Source organism: Bos indicus, chromosome 8 (genome assembly GCF_029378745.1).
Source record: "Bos indicus isolate NIAB-ARS_2022 breed Sahiwal x Tharparkar chromosome 8, NIAB-ARS_B.indTharparkar_mat_pri_1.0, whole genome shotgun sequence".
Taxonomy (NCBI): Eukaryota; Metazoa; Chordata; class Mammalia; order Artiodactyla; family Bovidae; genus Bos; species Bos indicus.
This window is the reverse complement of record NC_091767.1, coordinates 54,077,369-54,100,707: the sequence shown is the minus strand read 5'-3', so window position 1 is coordinate 54,100,707 and position 23,339 is coordinate 54,077,369. Positions and strand designations below refer to the sequence as shown.

The following is a 23,339-nucleotide window of genomic DNA, read 5'->3' as shown; positions in this document are numbered from 1 at the left end:
TACTCCAGGTGTTTCTTGACATCCTACTTTTGCATTCCAGTCCCCTATAATGAAAAGGACATCTTTTTTGGGTGTTAGTTCTAAAAGGTCTTATAGGTCTTCATAGAACCGTTCAACTTCAGCTTCTTCAGCTTTACTGGTTGGGGCATAGACTTGGATTACTGTGATACTGAATGGTTTGCCTTGGAAACGAACAGAGATCATTCTGTTGTTTTTGAGATTGCATCCAAGTACTGCATTTCAGACTCTCTTGTTGACCATGATGGCTACTCCATTTCTTCTAAGGGATTCCTGCCCACAGTAGTAGATATAATGGTCATCTGAGTTAAATTCACCCATTCCAGTCCATTTTAGTTCACTGATTCCTAGAATGTCGATGTTCACTCTTGCTGGGAATCTCCTGTCTCCTGACCACTTCCAATTTGCCTTGATTCCTGGACCTAACATTCCAGGTTCCTATGCAATATTGGTCTTTACAGCATTGGACCTTGCTTCTATCACCAGTCACATCCACAACTGGGTATTGTTTATGCTTTGGCTCCATCCTTTCATTCTTTCTGGAGTTATTTCTCCTCTGATCTCCAGTAGCATATTGGGCACCTACCACCCTAGAGAGTTCCTCTTTCAGTATCCTATCATTTTGCCTTTTCATACTGTTCATGGGGTTCTCAAGGCAAGAATACTGAAGTGGTTTGCCATTCCCTTCTCCAGTGGACCACATTCTGTCAGACCTCTCCACCATGACCTGCCCGTCTTGGGTGGCCCCACATGGCATGGCTTAGTTTCTTGACTTAGACAAGGCTGTGGGCCGTGTGATTAGATTGACTAGTTTTCTGTGATTATGGTTTGTGTGTCTGCCCTCTGATGCCCTCTCGAAACACCTACCGTCTTACTTGGGTTTCTCTTACCTTGGACGTGGGGTATCTCTTCACAGTGCTCCAGCAAAACGCAGCCACTGCTCCTTACCTTGGACGAGGGCTATCTCCTCACAGCCATCCCTCCTGACCTTGAACGTGGAGTAGCTCCTCTCAGCCCTCCTGCGCCAGCTGTGTAACTGTGGGCAACTCACATAATGTCTCCTCAGACTCATCTACAAAATGGGTATAGAAGTAGTTCCCTACCTTATAGGGTTGCATAACCTGCAGCATGATTAAGTGTCTTGGTAAATGTTTGATTCTGCCTGGTTACTGTGAATTAAAATACACCAGTGACTTCTGGCCATATGATTTATAATAGTTTGACATTTAACTAAATGGTAAAACTATTTATTTTTCCCACCCCTTTCTAGTCCCCTTACCCTGCTTTATTATTCATATTTTCTCCCACCAGAGTATTACTTTTAAGACAGTAGAGCTTTATCTTGTTCACTGCTGAAACAGCACCCAGAAAAGTACTGTACATATTAAGCCTTCAGTAGACACTAGCTGAATGAATGGTGCAAACTGTCAAAAGGGAAAATAAACCATACACCAAAATGTTCATTATAATAAAAAGTGTGGATAAATCTTTCTCTAATGGCTCCCAGTCATATATTTTAAAACACCAAATGCTATAATAAAAACAAGTAATTTATTAAAATTTGAAGGTAAAAACATAATTTTAAAAGATTTAGACCTATGTCAGGCGTGATAGAGTATGGATGCTTTCTTGAAATTCAAAATCAGATCTAAGAGTATCACTTTCAGAATGTTCAAGAAGATTCGGTTTACTTCTAGTTGTCTTTGATGAAACAGTCAGTATTTCACTCTCTTTCTTAACAGAAATGTGTTTTTTCGAAGACTCGCTTTTAATTGGTTCATTAACCAAAGAGCTATTTTGCCCGATTCCTTTGGTTTTCTGCTTTACAGGTGAGTCAGAGCAGGAATGCAGGTCCTTCCCAGGCTGTTTCTTAGCAGAGTGCTTTTTGATATATTCACCTGTTTTGGTCATTTTTTCTGAGGCAGGCCTGCTATTTCTAGATAATTCGTCTTCTTTTCTTTGACTTCCAGTTCCACAAATTACATCTGCTGGAGGAGAACATGCTCTAGCAATGAAATCTTCAAAAGACTCCTGCCGCTGTTCTGTGACTGGGACTCCCAAGTTGTCTTTGGAAGTCTCTAAGGTCTCCTGAGTAGAGGCTGGGGCATGGAAGGTGTTGACAGGCAACGGAATTCTAGCATCACCTGTAATTTTCTGAAACTGGAGAGAAAAACAAAAGACAAGACAAAAATTCAGTGATGAACAAGGCCTACCATTAAAAGCATTCAGTCGCTTCAGTCATGTCCAACTCTCTGTGACCCTATGGACTCATAGCCTGCCAGGATCCTCTGTCCATGGGATTCTCTGGGCAAGAATACTAGAGTGGGTTGCCAGTTCCTTCTCCAAGGGGTCTTCCTAACCCAGGGATCAAACCCATGTCTCTTCAGGTGTCCTGCATTGTAGGTAGGTTCTTTACCTCTAGCACCACCTGGGAACCTATCCATTAAAAAGTGGAGTCCGAAATTTCAATGTTACTCTGTGATCTTATTATTAAAACAGTCAGTTGATAATTTAGAAGATTTCAGAGCCAGTTTTTTTCTAATTATATCTTCCAAGTGATTCTCAACTTAGACATATCCAAGATTATGTCTGCTACATTTTCAGACTTCAGTGTTTAGGGTAGTTAGTACCTATTTTCTTTCCCTTACTAAAAATAAAACCCTATTCTCTAAGAAAATTAATTTCTTTTCTATCCTCCAGGTCAATGTAAACCAGTTTTTTTACACAGTTTTACAAAATGGAAAACATGTAAAAATGTGACCAGACTGTGTATCCAAGCTGTCAGTTTCCAAGACCAGTTTGAGACTGGCTAAGGTGAGAGCTGAAGGCTCCGCGTAAGGCTGGAGGAAAAGCTGACAGGTTTCCCCCTCCCATTCCCATAACCAGGTGACTCACTATAGTATACTCCCTATGAACCATGTCTGGACCACTTATTTTAAAAAATTATCTGTATCAGTACTTGTACCTTCATTAGTGTTCCTTCATTGTAAGCTGACTGCATACAAATAGAAACCTAGATAAAATATGAATAGAATAGGCATTTATACAATTTAAAATTTAGGATATTTTCTCTAAGGTTTTCTTTCTTCACTAAGGATAGTTTGCTTTAACTCATAAATTTTCAAAAGAATTTCCAGTTTTCTTATTTACAACAATGCAGTATCATGAAATTTACTGGGCACAAATGTACTAATCTAAGATATCGGAAAGGAGCTCAAAGAGGCTTCTAGCTCCTCAGCATATGAACTCTCAGAGACCGATCATTATTATCTTCTTTCTGACGTGGAAATTTCCTTTTTGCTAATTGCTCTTAGAATCGTTAAGTTCTGTTCTGTCCACTTACTTGGATATTTTGCATTTGTCCTAAGGCACTCTGCTGTAAGTCTGATTTTTCTTCTTCAAGTGCCTTCTTTTTTTCTTTAGGTGGACTACTAACAGTAGAATTCATCTGGGGATGACCTAGTAAATGAAAATCTGACTGATCTATACCAGCCATTGTGGCCAGCTGCCCAAGCCTGGACCAGAGGAGAAAAGGAGAAAAAGACAAAAGTTACTATAATCACAGAAGAGCAGCTTAGATATCCTCAGGCCTACAATCAGGAAATACTTATAACATCTTAAAAGCCAACACCTACCCCAGACTACAAGCCTCTCTCTCCCCCAAATTCTCAGCCCTTTCCAGGGTTATCTTCTGGGATACATCCCATCTCCTTGCCTATTACCACTCCATTTCAAACACTCTCACTAGCAGCTTCAACATCGACCACACACACCATCCACTGCCTCTCACCTCCATTCCCACACTCCACTACTATTCCTCCAGCTCCCAAGAAGCGTCTGCTTCTTCCTTCCCAACACCAATTCATTCCCTGACCAAACAGCACTCCATCAATTATCAATCTCCACTTCCCTCTTTCGACAAAACTGCTCCTGGTTGAGACCTGACCTGCATCTTCCCTATACAATTGTTTTTAAGTCCAAGACAAAAACAATCTTAACTCAAACTTATTGAAGGAGAAAAATAAGTGAAAGGCAGTAAAATTTTTATCCATTCCCAAATATTTTCAATTAAAATTGCCTTCAATGTAGTCTTTACAAAAAATTATACCTACTAATTACTCTGTCTACAGGTTACTTGTTTATAATGGGCTTCCCACTCTACCAAAGCAGGCTCCCCTATTTGCTTTTCTTTATAGATTTACTCATTTAAAAAAAAATCAACTCTATTACCTATAATTCGCTGCATTTGGCTAAATATGGTCATGGAAGTAATAAAAACCGCTCAAGTTCCTCAGCAAACTACCTCTAAAGTTACAAAGAGAAGAATGCCATGAAGAGAAAAGAACTAACCCAGCATCTTTAAGGAGATCCAAGAAAGCATGGAACTTCCGGAAGGAATTCTCAATGCTGCCCAAAACACCTTCATCATCCAGGATCATGCTTGTCAATGAGTGTGCATGAAGGGCTTCAGACAAAGAGAAGTTTATATTTCTTAACTGGGCATTTTCATGTTCCAACTATAAAAGAAGATTGAAAATATTTGACATGATTTTTTCTCACTGTCATCAAAAGAAAACAAAAGTAGTCTCATCTAGTTTAAAGAACAAAACTAAAACATTCAGAGTGCAATTTGTTGTTCAGTCACTCAGTGGTGTCTGATTTTACAACCCCGTGGACTGCAGCGCACCAGGCTTCCCTGTCCTTCACCATCTCCTGGCATTTGCTCAAACTCCTGTCCATTGAGTTGGTGATGCCATCCAACCATCTCATCCTCTGTTATCCTCAAATGTAATTAATTTGTAATTAATCTAACTCTCCATCAGTAAAGACAGAGACCACATCACATAATAACCGAAAGGCAGAGGCACTCAACAAAGTTTCCTATACAACATATAAATAAATAAATATATACAATATATAAATAAACTGAAATGATTGTTTTATTAACGATCTTTCAAAAGATCAAATTTTAAACTGGTTAAATTCATAATGGATCCTCATTCCACATTAGAAAACTACCTGCTATTAAGTTTGCCTTAAATTAGAAAACGAAGCACAGAACCTAATTTGAACAAAGCATATTACAACTCTGCTGAATGTTAAGGAATAACTTTAGTGAGCAAAATATCTAATGCTTAAGTTTAAAAGTCCTAAATCATAACCAGCCCAATTTATTAACTGTACCATCACCAATATTCTCCTTGGCTTTGTGAAATATTCACTCCCATGCACTCTTCTTTAGATCATCATTTATGATTTGCCCTATATAAAAATCAACTCTAGTATTTCTCAGAAAGGCCATTATGTTCATGATGCCCTCATGTCTTACATAAGCAGGTGTTTAATATTTATTGAATGAACTAGTGTCCACCAATCCAGTAGATGCCCTTTCAAAAATCCCTCCCTACACTCACCCTGTAATAAATTGTATTTATATCGAACGTTTTAGCTTATGCTCTGCTTTCATGCACATTACCTAATGTAATTCTCGCAGTATGTATTTTTACTTTCATTGCATTCTTACTAGTTTTCCAATCTTATATTTATTTAAATGACTCATTTTCCTAATTCACTGCCAGTAAAGTCTCATCATGTCATTTATGTTACTAGATATACAATACATACACAAAATATGCTTTCTTGAATTGAATAATCATGAACAGAAAATAAGCTAACATCATATAAAGCACACACAACACACAAAAAAACAGATTTTTGCATTTTTAAAAACATACCTTCTGGGATACGTAATAATATATATAAACTATAAGCCGATGTCTAAAAGGAAAATGGGAAATGAGAGCTCTATTTCATCCTGTATTTAGATCATATGATCACTAAATACCAGTAAATGTGAAGGTCCATATGATACCCCCAATTTGCAATGTATTAGTTTTCAAGTTTACAAACTATATGCATATGGCTTAAAATCAAATCAAAATAAAACCAAGAAACTTTCAAAAGTGTAAGAAGAAACTTGTTTACCTCACTGACTCGTTTATCAGCCTTAAGCCTTATGACTCTTTCCTCCTTTAACTGCTTTAGGCACTCCTCCAGTTTTCCCTAGTGTAAAGAAACAGAGTAAATATTATACCTAATTCATAGTATGATATTCCAAGGCATTTCCAGCTATAGATTTCATCATGATTTAGGGGCAGAGCCAGAAGTGAACTCAGACTTTAATCTGCTACCTGGAATATCATATCATGCTAGTGAAATTAATTACTGAAATATATCAAATTAGCATAGTAAAGATTTATTTAAATCCCACTCTTTCCAACATAAATCTGTGGCAGCTCACCATAAAAGGTGTATGCGTATAACATAGAAATATTAAGACCAAGAAAGAAAAATTCCACTTTTATTTGTGGGTCTCTTCACAGCAGGAAGCCGTATTAATGAACATGCTTAACATACCCGAGTTACATAACTGCAGATTCAAAAGCATTTTTTAAAAAGAGTAATCACTTTTAAAGCAACTTACTATATGTTAAGCACTGTTCTGGAGTTTCCTGGGCATTAAATATGAGGAAAGAACAATACTAACTTCATGTTATCTTACAGATGAGAAAACGGAGGCAGAGAAGCAGAGTAAGTAGAGCAGCACAGCCAAGCTCACACCACTAAGTAGCAGAACCAATACTGTGAATTCAGGAAGCTGGGTGCCATTCCTGTCCTTAGAGATAGTAGTCTTTCCATTCACCAAGGTCAGTAACATAAAATGAACACTGGTAAACTCTCACAATTCTTAAGAACTCATGAAATCAAAAGACGCTTACTCCTTGGAAGGAAAGTTAGGACCAACCTAGATAGCATATTCAAAAGCAGAGACATTACTTTGCCAACAAAGGTCTGTCTAGTCAAGGCTATGGTTTTTCCAGTAGTCAGGTATGGATGTGAGAGTTGGACTGTGAAGAAAGCTGAGCGCTGAAGAATTGATGCTCTTGAACTGTGATGTTGGAGAAGACTCTTGAGAGTCCCTTGGACTGCAAGGAGATCCAATCAGTCCATTCTAAAGCAGATTGGTCCTGGGTGTCCTTTGGAAGGAATGATGCTAAAGCTGAAACTCCAGTACTTTGGCCACCTCATGCGAAGAGTTGACTCATTGGAAAAGACTGATGCTGGGAGGGATTAGGGGCAGGAGGATAAGGGGACCACAGAGGATGAGATGGCTGGATGGCATCACCGACTCGATGGATGTGAGTTTGAGTGAACTCCAGGAGTTGGTGATGGACAGGGAGGCCTGGCGTGCTGCAATTCATGGGGTCACAAAGAGTCGGACACGACTGAGCGACTGAACTGAACTCAACTGAACTGAAGACACAGGTCCTTGAAGTGGAGGACACTGCTTATGGGTAGGCAGAATTCTAAAAGAGATCCTAAGATTCCTATGCTGAAGTACACAATCCTGCCAGTTTTTCAATCTAGGTGCTGTAGTGAAGGGATTTTGTAGATGTAATTAAGGTTCCAAAATCAGTTGCTCTTAAAAGAGAGAGATTATTTTGTGTGGATGTGATATAATCAGGCATCCAAGGAAAAGGAACTGGACTTCTTCTAAAGATCTGAAATACAAAAGGGACAAGAGGGAGATTCCTCATTGCCGGCTTTGAAGAAGTCAAGCATGATGTTGTGGCAGGGAATACAAGTAGGAGGCCTCTAGCAGCTGAGACTGTCCCCCAGCTGACAGTCAGCGTGGAAACAGGGACCTCTATTCAATCAAGTGCAGGATCTGAATTATGCCAATGAGCTGAAGAAGCTTGCAAGTATTCTTTCTTGGAACCTCCAGATAGTAACACTTTCAGACTGACATCTTGATTTTAGTTCTATGACACTCATGAGCTTTGTTGAACATCCAGTACAAACATGAACATCCAACATTGGGGGCCTGATGTCTTACACTTAAATTTCACACACTTTAACACTCTCTGGAGGGAACCCACATGTTCCCACTATGTATCTGAGTGGAGAACTCAGTCAATGCTGTGCCTGAACCTACGGAACTGTGAGCTAGCAAAATAGGTATTATTTTAAGTCAGTAAGAGTATAGTAAAGGAAAATTAATATATTACTCAATCTCCAGGTTCAAGAACAAAATAAATGACTGTTATTGTTTTAAGTCATTGTTTCTGGGCGGTTTCTTATGCAGCAATAAATAATCAGAATACCTATGAAAACAGTAAGGTGTATTTATACATTTTAAATGCTTTCAACAATCACTTAAAGAATAAGGAATTCTATTCTATGTTATCATTGTGAGAGGAACTGGTATCACTTTATGGACAATAACTTTTGGTACACAGCAACAATCTTACATCAGCAGTTTACCCTAAGGAAATCAGAGATGTGAGCAAAGATTTATCTACAAACATGATGTCATAAGATTATTTATAATCAAACTCTAGAAGAAAGCTAAGAGACTCCAAATTGGGGTTGGTTTAAATAAAAATAGCACACCATATGAAGGAATGCTCTATGAAACCACTAGGAAAATAACGATGATAAGCGGGCTCAACCAGAGTTAATGAATGGGCCTGAGGAGTTCTATATTCAGAATACATCTGTGTGTTTTTCTTGGAAGATGGTCCATAAGCTTTATCAAATTATCTGATTTAGAAAAATATTTAGTGACATGAAAAAATATCTTTAATACCTTTTTAAGACAAAAGAGCAGAGGTGGCTTTTATTTCCTTCAATAAGTTGTTCACTGCTTTCAAAAATTTGCTCAATGAACATACTTTTATGCTCAGAACATGCTTTAAAAATTGACAGTCTAATAACTTCAAATTCTTTAAAGTTTCATTACTAAAGCCAACCAAGTTTTCAATGGGAAAAAGGAGAAAAATTCCTCCACTTTTAATAGAATGGTTAAATAAATCTTCTAAAATTGATTTCAAAGAAATTCTAAACAAATAAGAAAACAAACAAAAAACCCTCACCACAGTCTGAGAAAAGCAGACTAAATTACAATATTCTTGACTGGTTCTAAATAGCACACTAACGTGCAGTAACATGAAATAGTTTCTCCCTCTAGTGGAAAGTATTAGAACAGAGCATTAAATTTTTCTGAAAAAGTGAACCCCTCTCCTACAAAATAATTCATGTCCCTTAAACAGAAATATGGAACCAAAAAAATTAGAAAGTAAAATTGCTTGATATTCTATTACTTAGGTAAGACTAATGATAAGGCTTTGGAGAAATCTTTCCTGTCATCTGCTCTCCTTCCTTCCTTCTATACACTGGCTAGGTTGCTTTTTCTGGAACCAAGCTCCCATCATATTGTATATCATATCAATATAATTTAAATATATTTAAATCATATTGTATACCTTTTTTAATATTTAAAATGATTGAAATCAATCATTTCTCATATAATCAGGGGATTCATAACCTGGATTTTTTTTAAGTGGGCTACAAAATATTTCACTGAGTGGGGTTGCTGTTGCTAAGTCACTTCAGTCGTGTCCGACTCTTAGCGACCCCATGGACTGCAGCCCACCAGGCTCCCCCGTCCATGGGATTTTCCAGGCAAGAGTACTGGAGTGGGGTGCCATTGCCTTCTCCACTAAGTGGGGTTGGTCAACTATTCCTTTGATTACACATTTAAATCCTTTCCAACTTTTCAATATTATAAGACAAAATAACCATTTTTATGCATGAAGACCTTTTTCCATATTTAGAAAAACGTTCTGGCAACAAAGCCATAAAAATGAGGCTGAGATCAAAGCAAACGGATGTTTTTCAGGCTTTGAGGTACCTATCCCCAAACTGCTTTCTAAAAGATTCCTAAGATTTTATACAGCCATCAGCAATGTATCACTTGGTATATAATCACTACAATAACTTTTGGCTTATTTCCTCACTTAGAATGCAAGTTATTTGAAGAAAGAGGGTGTATTTTATTGTTTATCCCCAGAACCTGCACCTAGCACAAAGCAGTCAGCCATTAAATAATTGCTGAATAAGGAAAATCCCTACCAATGCAAGTTGTATACAGTATGAAAGATGTGTGCTTTTTCTGTAACTGGATAAGTGAAAACTTGGCATCTCCCTTAAGTGTGTACTTCTTTGCTTATAATTAGTAATTAAATTTATCTTTTAAATTATATTTTAAAAATTCTGAAGCAAAATCCTGGCCCTATTCGTTAGCTCTATAATCTTGGACAAGTTCCATAATGCTAGACCTCAACTTTCTTATCTATAAAGTGGAGATAAGCTCCCACATCACAGAGCTCTTGTGAGAATTACATGAGCTAAAGCATGTAATAAAACATGAGCTAAAGCATATAATAAAACTTATAAGCACTCTTTAACAAGAGTGCTTGGTACACAGAGTATGTTCAATTAATGTTGAGTGAATGAACATGTGAATGCAAACAGCAGTGAAAGGCTTAAAATGAAATAGTCTCGTCCCACATCCACATCCAGCACCCTGCTGCTGCTGCTGCTGCTAAGTTGCTTCAGTCGTGTCCAACTCTGTGTGACCCCATAGACGGCAGCCCACCAGGCTCCCCCGTCCCTGGGATTCTCCAGGCAAGAACACTGGAGTTGGTTGCCATTTCCTTCTCCAATGAGTGAAAGTGAAAAGTGAAAGTGAAGTCGCTCAGTCGTGTCCAAATCTTAGCCACCCCATGGACTACAGCCTACCAGGCTCCTCCGTCCATGGGATTTTCCAGGCAAGAGTACTGGAGTGGGGTGCCATTGCCTTCTCCATCCAGCACCCTAGAGGTGACCAATTCTTTGAGCAGGTTTGCAGGTTTTTACTTGTAAAATATTATATGCATATTGAGAAGTACACAGAACAAAAGTGTCAATGTGACAACTGAAAAGCTGCAGGTGTTGGGATTTTCAGAGTACATCACTGATTTACTGAGTGTACTTCTCAGATGTAGTGGTTTCCCCAGGATTCAGAAAGCTGTCATGGATCAGACAGACAGCAGACCACCAAACAGTGACTATGACCCATAACTTACACAACTTACAGTAACTTACATAACCCATAACCACCACTCAAATCTGCAAGTACTTGTCAGCATCTTAAAGATCCCACATATCCCTCCCTCATCTCAGGCTTCTTTCCCCAGTTATAAACACCATCCTCATTTCTTGACAACCATTTCCTTTAACCTGGTTGCATCTTTCACGATATGGAAAGATAGCTCGGTTGGTAAAGAATTCTCCTGAAATGCAGGAAACCCAGGTTTAAATTCCTGGGTCGAGAAGATCTGCTGGAGAAGGGATAGGCTACCCACTCCAGCATTCTTGGTCTTCCCTTGTGGCTCAGCTGGTAAAGAATCCACCTGCAATGCAGGAGATCTGGGTTCGATCCCCGGGTTGGTAAGATACCCTGGAGAAGGGAAAGGCTACCCACCACTCCAGTATTCTGACCTAGAGAATCTCATGGACTATCCATGGGGTCTCAAAGAATCATACATAACGCAGCAACTTTCACTTTCAACTTTATGTAGAGGATCACAGTGTACACTGTCTTCTCTATTTTATTTCTTTCACTCAACACTGTTTTAAAAAATTCATCCAGATTGCTATCTGTAGTTATATTAGGTTGGTGCAAAAGTAATTGCAGTTTTCTGCATTGTTGAAATTTGCTATTTGATGTTGGAATACATTCTAAATAAATGTGGTTATATTGATATATCGTTTTAATGTGCATTCTTACTTTATTTTTTTTGCTAATGATTTATTACTTGCTGTTTTTATTTAATACTTATTTTAGACTATGGAAATGATAACTGGCAACATTAACAACACATTTGGCCCAGGAACTGCTAACGAATGTACAGTGCAGTGGTGGTTCAAGAAGTTTATAAAGGAGCCAAGAGCCTTACACATGCGGAGTACCGTGGTCGGCCATCAGAAATTGACGATAATTGAGAGCATCATCAAAGCTGATCCTCTTACAACTACATGAGAAGTTGCTGAAGAACTCCACATCAATCATTCTATGGTCATTTGGCATTTGAAACAAATTTGAAAGGTAAAAAAGATTGATAAGTCACTCAGTCGTGTCCAATTCTTTGAGACCCCATGGCCTATACAGTCCATGGAATTCTCCAGGCCAGAATACTGGAGTGGGTAGCCTTTCCCTTCTCCAGGGGATCTTCCCAACCCAGGGATCGAACCCAGGTCTCCCACACTACAGGAGGTTTGCCAGCTGAGCCACAAGGGAAGCCTGGGTGCCTCATGAGCTGACCAGAAATTTTTAAATCATCATCATTTTAAAGTGCTATCTTCTCTTACTTAACAACAATGAACAATTTCTCAATTGTATTGTGGTATGCAACAAAAAGTGGATTGTATATAACAACCAGTGACAACCACCTCAGTGGGTGGTCCAAGAAGAAGCTCCAAAGCACTTCCCAAAGCCAAATTTTCACCAAAAAACAGTCATCGTCACTGTTTGGTGGTCTGCTGCCTGTCTGATCCATGACAGCTTTCTGATTCCTGAGGAAACCACTACATCTGAGAAGTACACTCAGTAAATCAATACGATACTCTGAAAATCCCAACACCTGCAGCTGGCATTGGGTTGCAATGGCAACACCTGACCTCACGTCACACAACCAAAGCTTCAAAAGTTGAATGAATTAGGCTATCAAGTTTTGCCTCATCCGCCATATTCACCTGACCTCTTGCCAACTGACTGCCACTTCCTCAAACATCTTGACAGCTTTTTGCAGGGAAAACACTTCCACAACCAGCAGGAGGCAGAAAACGCTATTGAAGAGTTTGTTGAATCCTGAAGCATGGATTTTTATGCTACAGGAATAAGAAAACTTATTTCTTGTTAGTAAACAAGTGTTGACTGTAATGGTTCCTATTTTGATTAATAAAGATGTGCTTGAGCCTAGTTATAATGATTCACTGTCTGAAACCATAATTATGTTTGCACCAGCCTAATAGTCCATTCAATTTTACTCCTTGAAAGCTTTTCCACTGTACAAACATACATAATTTATTTAATGTTTAACTCTTACAGGACACTTTGGGTTTTTTCTGTTTGTCCTAACGCATGCGCATGAATCCTGTTGTACCGGTTATTCTGGTGCATTTACCCAAGGCGGGCGTGAGGGCTGCTGGGTTACAGGGTATTTATATACCTTCAGTTGATGGAGAGTGCTAAAGGCTTTTCAAAGTACTATTGATGTATACTTCAGTATAAGCAGGGTGGAAGGTTCTCATAGTACTCCAGGTCTATAATACCTGATGCTATCAGACTCTGTCAATCTCACTAGCATGTAGTTTTTTTGGTTTTGGTTTTTTTCTCATTACTTAATGAAGTTGGGCACTTTTCCATGTTTACTGGCTATCTGGATATCCTTCTTTATGAAGTTTAAGAAAACTAGTCTTATTTTTAATTTTCCATTTCCAAATACTATACTTACATGACTACTTCTGACTAAATTTGAGGCAGTATCTGTTAACTTTCTAATTTACTAGGTAAGGATTTAGTTCCTTTACACTCTTTCCTATATCCACACTGCTTAGTAAAGTTATGTCATTATTAGTTTTTCCACTGGTCATGATCTCTTCCACATGTAGTGATATACTTAAAAATCTATATTGCTGATCAACTATAAACTCTTTCAATGTCCCGCTTTGTAAAATGAGGACATTCGTGTCATTTCCCCTTTTTTCTACCCCGTCTACCTTCCAAACCTAGCTTTTATATTGTCAAAGTTGAAATTTATATTCTGTTCTATGTGCAGTTAGGCTTCCCTGGTAGCTTGGACGGTAAAGCATCTGCCTACAATGCAGGAGACCTGGGTTCGATCCCTGGGTCAGGAAGATCCCCTGGAGAAGGAAATGGCAACCCACTCCAGTATTCATGCCTGGAAAATCCCATGGACCAAGGAGTCTGGTGGGCTACAGTCCATGGGGTCACAAAGAGTCCATCACATCACTGAGCAACTTCTCTTTTTCTTCTTTATGTGCAGTTAAGTTTTCTGTTATTTGAGAGTCAGTATGGAGCAATGTTTAAGAGAAGAGGCAGAAAGCCTGAACTCAAAGCCCCGATGCAACCATAAATCAGGGACAGGCTGGGCAAGTTCCTGCTGTGGCTTAGCTTCCTTTTCTGAAAAGCAGGAATGATACTAGCTAACACCAACCTCATAAGGTTATTCAGGGCATTAAATGAGTTATAGGCATTAAATGTGTTATTCAGAGCATTAAATGAGTTATATGTTAAAAACACTTAGAATATAATATATACTGAGTACATACCAGGACACGATACGTTTCAGTACATACTAAGTGAATACTAACATACTAAGTATAGTTCAGGTTAGTTATTTGTTACTACATGCAAGTTGACAATAAAAGCTGCAAACCAAGACAGTATTTCTACTATTACAGTTAAATTAATATTGCCCACTGCAGACATACACTGTGTCTCTACGTACAGATTATACTTCTTATACTGTTTCTGTGTCATTACCCTTGTACAGCATGACCATATACCCTCAGATGCCTTGGGGTGTTCCAGTTTATACCTGCTGTCCTGATGTTACAGAAGTATAGTGACTCCTTACATTATTAGTGTTCTGGTTTGGACAACAAATTAGATAGGTGGTCACTGCCTCTGTGTGTCACTGAAAAGGGGGACACCTGTAATGTCAGGTTAAAGTGGATTCTTCTCTTGCTCATCAGTAGTAGTTTAAAATCTACCATAGTTTAGGGAATTCACTGGCTATTCACTATAGGAACTCACACTTTCACTGCCAAGGACACGAGTTCAATCCTTGGTTGGGGAACTAAGATCCTGCAAGCTGAGGTGCAGCCCCCCTCCCACCCTCCAAAAAAATCTACCATAATTTAGTTCACTTCATGTTTATGTCAGTGTAGCCTTTTTTCCTCTGGAGTTCAGTTTCCTCCTCCTCCTCCTCTCCCTCCTCCCTTCCAACAGTATCTAATGCATAGTAAGTACAAGACGCCTCAATGCGTTTCTAAGCTGTCAATCACACAACTAATGGAAGGTTCTCAAATCTATACCAGCCGACTCTGCACTGAATCCACTGTTTCCCGAATCCCCTATTACCTTCCTTCTTAGTTTATTCCCTCATTTGGCCGGATTATTTCTACAAATAACTTGTATAGCACAGGGGGTAAGCTTTTCAAATTTCTTTATGTACAAAATATCTTAGACAGCCTCCACTTATGACTGATAGTCTGGCTGGATACAAAACCCTAGGGTGAAAATTATTTGCCTGAAAAACTTTGGAGTTATCTTTCTAATGCCTTCCAGAATCCATGGTGCTGATGACAACAATGATAATGTCAGATTTTCTTTGTTTTAGGTGACCAGTATTTTTATCTCTGGAATGGATGTATCTTTTCAGTATTTTAAAATTTCATAGTGTAGAGTATCTAGGTAGAAGCTATTTTTGTTTAGCTGTTTTCGGTTTGAGGCCTGAAGCTTACTTTCAGCTATGTGGAATTTTCTTGCCCTTTGACAGCTTCCCTCCACTTTTTTCTGGATCTAGAATTTTTAATAGGAACATGCTGGACCTCCTCGATGCAGCCTCTCCCAATATATCACTTCTATCACATTTTCCATTCTTTCTTTTTTATATACTGAGAAATTTCTTTAATTCCTACTGAATTTATTTCAGCAACCACATTTTCATTTCCAAGAGATTTATCTGCTTTCTGACATTCCCTTTTTAACACCCTATTCTTATTTTAAAGTTTCCAGCTCCTTTTAAGGCTCTTTAAGGACACGAATTAGGGTTTTTTCTTAAATTATTTTGTTCCCTAAATTTTCCCTGGTCCTACTAGGATTTGTTTTTACTCTTTTCCCACCTCTCTTGTTGTAAGCTTTACTCAACTACGAGGCGTATGATAGTTATTTTCTATTTAAGAATGAGAGCAAAAAGCTCCCTGGAAGTCACTGACTGACTGGCTTTTCTAATGCAGGAAAAAGTGGGTAGTGACTATAATAGGATACCCCCAGGCACTCTTTTCTAGGGTGTAAAAACTCACAACAGCTGCCCTAGTTGTCTCCAGTTTAATTTTTTCAAAATGAAATTATCTCATTTCAGGAAAGTGAGGGTGGGGCTGGGATTCGACTCTTTCAAGCACAAACTCAATGAGCTCCCCCTATTTCACTCACCTGCTTAAGTAACTTCACTCTCTCCCCCACATGCACCTCTGAGTATGGAGCTATTTCTGCAGGGGGATCACATTCCCCCTCAGCTGCAGGCGGTCCCTGGGCATATTGTAGGTGATGGTTCCCCTTGTTCTACTGCTTCAGTTTCACATTCTTCCACTTGTCTCCTGTCTTTCAAAGATATTCTGAAATCTCTTGATTGTTGGGGGTTTATATATTTAAACACTTTGATACCATCATTGTAATGTCTTGTTAAAACAAAGAAGAGCTGAAAGGGTTCTCGGAGCATCCTGGATCTATTCAGTAGTCCCAGTTTATAAAACTTCTTGGTCTTTCCCAATGTCTACAACTGCTTTTAGAAATATCAATACAACACCCCGACCTACTGGTGAAGGAAACGAATACAACACATCTAAAATGACAACAAATGTGGGTTAGATGCCTAGGGTCCTGTCTTACTCTGCAACTTACCAGTAAACCACTTATGTGCTGCAAATTGTAGGTGCTCATTTATAAGATGAAAAGAGGGTAATTCTACATGAACTACAGATTCCTCCTACTGTAATATTTCATAATGAAATTTCTCTATATTATCAGTAATTTGAACTAAAAAACTAAAATCTTAACTTTTTCTTTTAAAAATCAAACAGTAATTCCCATTGTCCTTTAATAATGGGCTAGTTCAAAATTTATCAAGATTTCATACTAAAAGAAAATCATACTAAGTGATTTTAAAAATTGAACACAGACTTTGTAGCACAGTAACAAGGCACCGTGAAACCATGCTTCCCTTATTTTCTACAAAGTATCGGCTCTGCATTTAAGTGGAAATAAAATTAATATATTATTTGGAAGAGTAAAAACTTCTTATGAAGATCAATTTTTTTTTTCTGTCCATACAAAGAGAAGTATGGAATGACATTGGATGTCCAGTTTATTAGGCAATATAATGGAGCTTATTGCTGTTTTATTTTTAGGAAAGGAGAATATCAATATTGAAACATTTTTTCAACTTTTCATTAAAAATGAGGCCATACACCCCTCCTATAAAAAGAACTGTCAATTTTCTCATCTGTAAAACAAGGACACTGAATCAGCTGACTACATTCATTCAGAACTCAATTCCTTCAAGTTTATCTTAAAGATTCTCCCTATATCTAATATTAAGGTTCTAAAGAAAAGCAAATATGTAACTAGTGACATGTTTTGATTGTTTATTTCTTAGAGTTCAAATGTCCACCATTCACCTTGGTCTAAGCTAAGTTCAAGGGGATAAAACGCAGACAGAAGGGGAAAACAGAAAGCTCCCACACAAGTTGTCAAGTGTTGCAGTCAGACGCAACTAATCTGTTTGAAAAATAATCTTCTCTGTATCTTTAAAGTGATAACTTTATACCTGCAATGCTTCCTGTTTCAAATTGATTTTCTCTGGCTCTTCCTGAACACTTTCTGCGGAATCATCGACCTCTTCGATTTCTGAGGAGGAAGGACTCTCTATGGTCACAGTCACAGGAAAATCTGATTGCTTTAAAAAAAGAAGACAAAATTGTATAGAAGACAACATGAACAAGATACCAAATATCCAAATATTAAAGGACATTTAACACAAGCGATCTGAGGTATCAAGTCATTACTTGTAAATGTCTCCCACTGCTCCTTAGTCTAACACAAGCAATGACAAAGTAAAATTATAGTAACTTATTTTTGCTATGTTACTGTACAGACCTCTGGTGTACATGGTTAGGATTAGTATTTGGAATTATCTGTATTATTTTATTAAGTTTCTTTCATAGAAGACAAGTAAGGAGCCAGGGTAAACATTTTTTCTCAGATCACCTTTATACTGCAAACTAGAAATTTATTCTTCACCATCAGACACAAGTAGTCTGGAAGAAAATGTAGTTTTTAGGAGGACAATTCATCAGTAAGGGGACTGGTAAAGAATCAGACGAATAATTAGAAAGTCAACATATCTAAACTGTGAATAATAAACAGAATTTTTAAAAAAATTAGTCACTCCAGTATTTTTGCCTGGAGAATCCCATGGACGGAGAAACCTGGTAGGCTGCAGTCCATGGGGTCACTAAGAGTCGGACACAACTGAGCGACTTCACTTTCACGCATTGGAGAAGGAAACGGCAACCCACTCCAATGTTCTTGCCTGGAGAATCCCAGGGACAGAGGAGCCTGGTGGGCTGCTGTCTATGCAGTTGCACAGAGTCGGACACAACTGACGCGACTTAGCAGTAGCAGTGGCAGCAGTCACATATACATACACAATTAAAACTGACCTATCAAAACTTTCATTTTCTCATCATCCTTCAGTCAAAACTAGTGTAATTATAATTCAATTCTCCTATTGAGCTTCACTGCCACTGGAATGTTGTTCAATAAGACACTTCCATTTAAAAACTGACCTGGTCACAACCCCATAAAAGTCTGTAAGTCAAAACGATGTGTGTTAGTTTTATATAACTGTGCAGAAGACAACTCACTAGGATATCATTCTGACAAGCCCTGCAGGAGAGGAAACTCCCATTGGTAGAATGAGGCATGCACTCCTCTACCAGACATCCAGGGGCAGGACTGACACCCAAGGTGCTCTTCTTTTAATTTCAGCAGAGCAACTACACAGTCTCCTAAGACCACTGGCAGGATTAGCTTGCTCCAAGGCTATGAGGCTGTAAAAGAAGGCAAGTGTGCAGCCTTGGTGAGGAAGAAGGAACGCTCAGAGAGCAGAGGTTTGGGATATGTCGCTTCATATTGGCTTGAAAATCAGGAACTTGTACAGACAGCCCCCAAACAACATTTTCTGAAAACACATGAACACTCTTGGGTATGACAGCTCCACGTAAGGAGTTAGAAATTGCAATCAAGTTCGTTCTACTGGGTAACCACTGACTTGCGGACTGGAGAACCCACTTCCTTGTTTACAGACATAACCACAAGGTTCCCAGTGTGCCATATCCATACAACTACACAGAGGCAATGGGAGAACGACGAGACAGGTTTTAAATGGGTTTATTTCAGAGAGGGAACTGTTTTTTTGTAAGGCTCTGTTCAATTTAAAAAGTAAAGAGTATGATCTCCCACCCTTCCCAATTCAACCCCCTGTATACAATAAATATAATAACCACATACCTGCAACTGATTACACACATCACGAGCTTTGATTAATGGAAAACCCCTAAAAAGATATTAACAAAATGAAGTTGTATCTTGATGTACACACATCACCAGTTAATTGCATTTAATATAAGTTTTTAGTATCATGTACAATATCCACATAGAATTGTATGTAAAAATAAGTCAGCTCAAAACAAGGACCTGGAAGGCCTCTGCTATGAAAAAAAGTGAACAGAATTTAGCAGACCCGCTTTGTGACAACTCTATGAACTGCTGAGAGGCACCTTTGGCTCCTACATTCAGGGTGGTTGAGATTTCAGTCTACCTTCTTAACTGGTGGTACGAATCATTCTCTAATTTACAACTCCTTGTGGTGAGGATGGGCCTGAGATTAATAAATGTCTTAAGAAGAAGATATGAATACACAAAGCTCTTAAACTAAAGTGCAAAGACTGGGAATTCAATATTATAGTTTATGCTTTAAGAATCTATATTACCATTTACAAAAGTAGTCAGTTGTCCAATGGGGATTATAAATATCAACTAAATGTGAGCAATTGAACAGGTATTTTACATAGTAATTAATTACTTCAAGTACTATTTAAAATCAATTCTCTATGTTTTCTTAAGCAATTGTTAACACTAAATTTCATCAATGTGCTCAGATGCTCAGTTCTGTCTGACTCACTGTGATCCTACAGACTCTAGCCCACCAAGCTCCTCTGTCCATGGGATTTTTCAGGCAAGAATACTGGAGTGGGTTGCCATTTCCTCCTCCAGGGGATCTTCCCAACCCAGGGACCAAACCCACGTTTCCTGTGTCTCCTGCATTGCCAGGTGGATTCTTTACCACTAGCGTCATTCTAATTTCATGAATATTACCAAATAAGTCACTTGAAAATAACCTAGAGCAATTTATTTCATCTCGCAAGCCTAGAGCTATAGTTGAAAAATTTTACTCACAGCCCTATGACAAAATTACTATGAACTTATCCCTTGGATAAGTAATCAGCTAAAGCTAGTTAAGTCTAGTTTGACAAACTAAATCTGATTTACTGAATTAAGCTGGTTGATTTAGATTAGTTCTAATCCATATTTCTCATCCATTCTGCATTAAACCATTCCCAAGCCTAAAATGTCTTTTTTCCCATTCCTACAGATCCAAATGTCTCTTCTGTACTGTAGGGCTTGACTCAACTACACCTGCCTTTACTGAAACTTTTCTCATTGCACGATTGGAGAGAATTTTAGTCTCCTCAGGACACCCATGGGGTTACCTCTGTTGTGACACTTGAGAAACAACTTCAAACTCCCAATATTTTTTGTTTTTCTTTCTTAGAGGACTCATTAGGCAGAAGCCATGTGTGAGTTATCTTTCTTTCTCTATAGAAACCACCAGAGGCCTCCCACATAATAGAAGCTCCAAAATAAAGAATTCTAAATGACTAAAAGACAGGGAATGAAAATGCTCTACCTGTTCCTTTTTGCACGTTCTGCAGTACGCCATGGGAGGAAACCAGACACACCAGGCGGCAGAGGTTCAGGAGCATAAGAATCTTTACCAGTGGAGTGCTTCTTTCCATTACTTACAGGTTTCTTTGTGGCCAATCCTATGTTTGAGAAATCATGAAAAGAAGGAATCAAATGCACTAAAAGCCTACAGAGCAACTATCACATGCGTACACACTGAAAGGAATAAAACAGGTGCTTTACAATGACGTCAAGGCCATTAAAAACAGGATCGTTTTGTAAAAATGTTTTACATAGGCCAGCAATTTTTAAAAATGTAGTCCACTACAGTAACAAGTTATTTTAACTAAAACAAAAGTACTGAGGTATGCAGAACACGCAAAAATAAATTTTTAAAAAATCCCAAAGAATGATACATTTTATGTATCATGCAGAGACACTCAATCTGAATCTTAGAACCCCTTTGGCATTTCTGAATCCCAAGAATAGAGAAACATAAATACACCCATGACTTCTGCCAAATAAAATCTTTGGGATTAGACCAAAATTTCATTTTAAGATTAATTTTTCTATGTAAAAACAAATAAAAGTTATGACTGTATACAAGTTACCAGGTGGTAGATGAGTCAATGTTACCCTCCTATAAGTCTGTTGACCTTCACTGTTCATTTGATTTCATATAGAAAACACACAAAAAAAGTGAAACCCACTGGATGAAAGAGTGAAATGTGGAGACTTACCCTACACTTCAGTACTAAAGAGTCAAGTATTTTTATAAGAAATATTTGGTAGCAAAAAAGAGACTTACAAGCTAATATTTTCTTTAGAACAAAAAAATTCACATTTAAATGTTTAATTTGAACATTACTGAAAACAAACATCATATTAAAATGATTGTATTTATTTTTCAAACCTACTATACTTTAGTAGCATTAGGATGGTGTGTAAAATAAGAGTGTATGTGGTGATACAGGACAAATGTTTCATTAGTGTAGCTTACTGATAACCACCACATGATCCTGTGTGATTTCTTTGGATAAATTTACATGCCTCAAAATACAGAGGGGCTCAGTTCATTCTGTGCTATTTTGTTTTTTAACTTAATTACATTCAAGAAAAAAAGTCTATATGCACATGGTTTGTATGTGTACACCTTTACTTGCAGAAAGTAATGCAAATATATTTGTAATTAAAATTTTAAAAATTACATTTGGCTCTTTAGGAGATAAAAACATTTCTGATAAAAGCTCCCATCTTTTTAAGGCATACATAATTAATTGTAGATGGGACACAGTTCACACAGCTATTTAACTCCTATACTCACCTGGATCTACCTACATAGCCAGACATTGATTTGGCTTACCTCTATGTCTCCAGATAACTGAAGCAAATACAAAAGAAAAAAAAAAGCCCAAGAAATAAAATAAAATTACTCTTAAAATAGCTCAGTGAGCTTGCAAACATCAGTTACATTTCCACTTTGTTTAATCATGCTAAATTTAAAAAAATTTGTTTTATTCTCATTCCATGATGCCCTATTCTATACCACCACATACTAATGTTACAGAATTTCTAAGATGTTTTATATATACATGTTTTATTTACCTATATTTATATTTCTAATATTATAGCAAGTCAAATTAGCTATTTTAAGAATACTTTATACATGATATAAACTTTTAATAATAGTATATAATTAGTGTGATATAAAAATCTTAATTTCTTTTTATATACCATTTGATTGATTACTAAACTATTACTGTCTTAAAGTAACAATTGGCAGACAAATCATAAGCTATTTTTGATTTAATAAACACTTTGGACAACTTCTATTTAATACATTATTCTCTAAGCAAGCTGATTAATGGGGAATCAAAATCATACATCTTTTAGTAGGAAAAAAAAAAGAAGTTGTATTTCTGAAGATGCTTATAATAGCTTATTTCAGGTTATTTCCAATTTTTCACAAATTTCAATTGCAAAATACTAGAAGTAATCATCAACCAGGAAATATTGTCAAAATAACAAACCTTTTATGAAATGTAAACAGAAGTAACCAACAGAAGTTGGTTAATATTAACATCTCTTTAAATTCATTTATAATTTCTATATTCTATAAATTCTCATAATACATATCAAGGCAATTATAGTCCTATTAATAATATCTATGTGGTTAATACTGGCTGTTTTAATTTCAGCACATTGGAAAACATAAGGGCTATAAGTTCTAGTAGCATTAAAAAAAAAGTTACCAATTCTAATAGTAGCTTTTCCTTTCCGACTACCTCCCAAAATTATGGTTCTCTTTTTCTGTCTAGCAGCTTTGGATGGTTCCTTCACTGGTTCCTTCACCGATGGAGAAGTTATCCATTGGTACTGAGAAAGAAATAATAAATATGCCATTTAAGTTACAGATAATTTATGAAGGTTTGATTTTAATTGGAAATTAAAATATTTTAAGTTAATAAAAGGTTTCTGACAGCATTTCTGGGAACCTGAATTAAAGAATTACACAATATTTTCAAAAACAGAAAAGCCACTTGATTTGACTAAAAACTTAGTTTAAGATGGCCGAAAGTATCCTTATAATTTTTTTTAAGAA

The 23,339-nt window shown here is 37.4% G+C and overlaps 1 protein-coding gene across 2 annotated transcripts in view; it reads right to left on the bottom strand.

Annotated features, from left to right (window-relative positions):
* Positions 1–1,550: 1,550 nt before the first annotated feature.
* The window catches only part of CEP78 (centrosomal protein 78), a 35,189-nt gene continuing 13,400 nt past the window's right edge, over positions 1,551–23,339 (bottom strand). The window contains exons 8-16 of one of the 2 annotated variants that reach the window (XM_070794689.1): positions 22,990–23,113; positions 20,742–20,877; positions 19,283–19,328; positions 17,538–17,666; positions 6,004–6,081; positions 4,369–4,535; positions 3,362–3,533; positions 2,984–3,031; positions 1,551–2,178 (exon numbers count right to left, since the gene is read on the bottom strand). In XM_070794689.1, coding sequence (XP_070650790.1) covers positions 1,615–2,178; positions 2,984–3,031; positions 3,362–3,533; positions 4,369–4,535; positions 6,004–6,081; positions 17,538–17,666; positions 19,283–19,328; positions 20,742–20,877; positions 22,990–23,113 — 1,464 coding nt within the window. In that variant the 3' untranslated portion in view covers positions 1,551–1,614. The remainder of the gene's footprint in view (positions 2,179–2,983; positions 3,032–3,361; positions 3,534–4,368; positions 4,536–6,003; positions 6,082–17,537; positions 17,667–19,282; positions 19,329–20,741; positions 20,878–22,989; positions 23,114–23,339) is intronic. The other variant, XM_070794690.1, reaches the window with a different exon arrangement.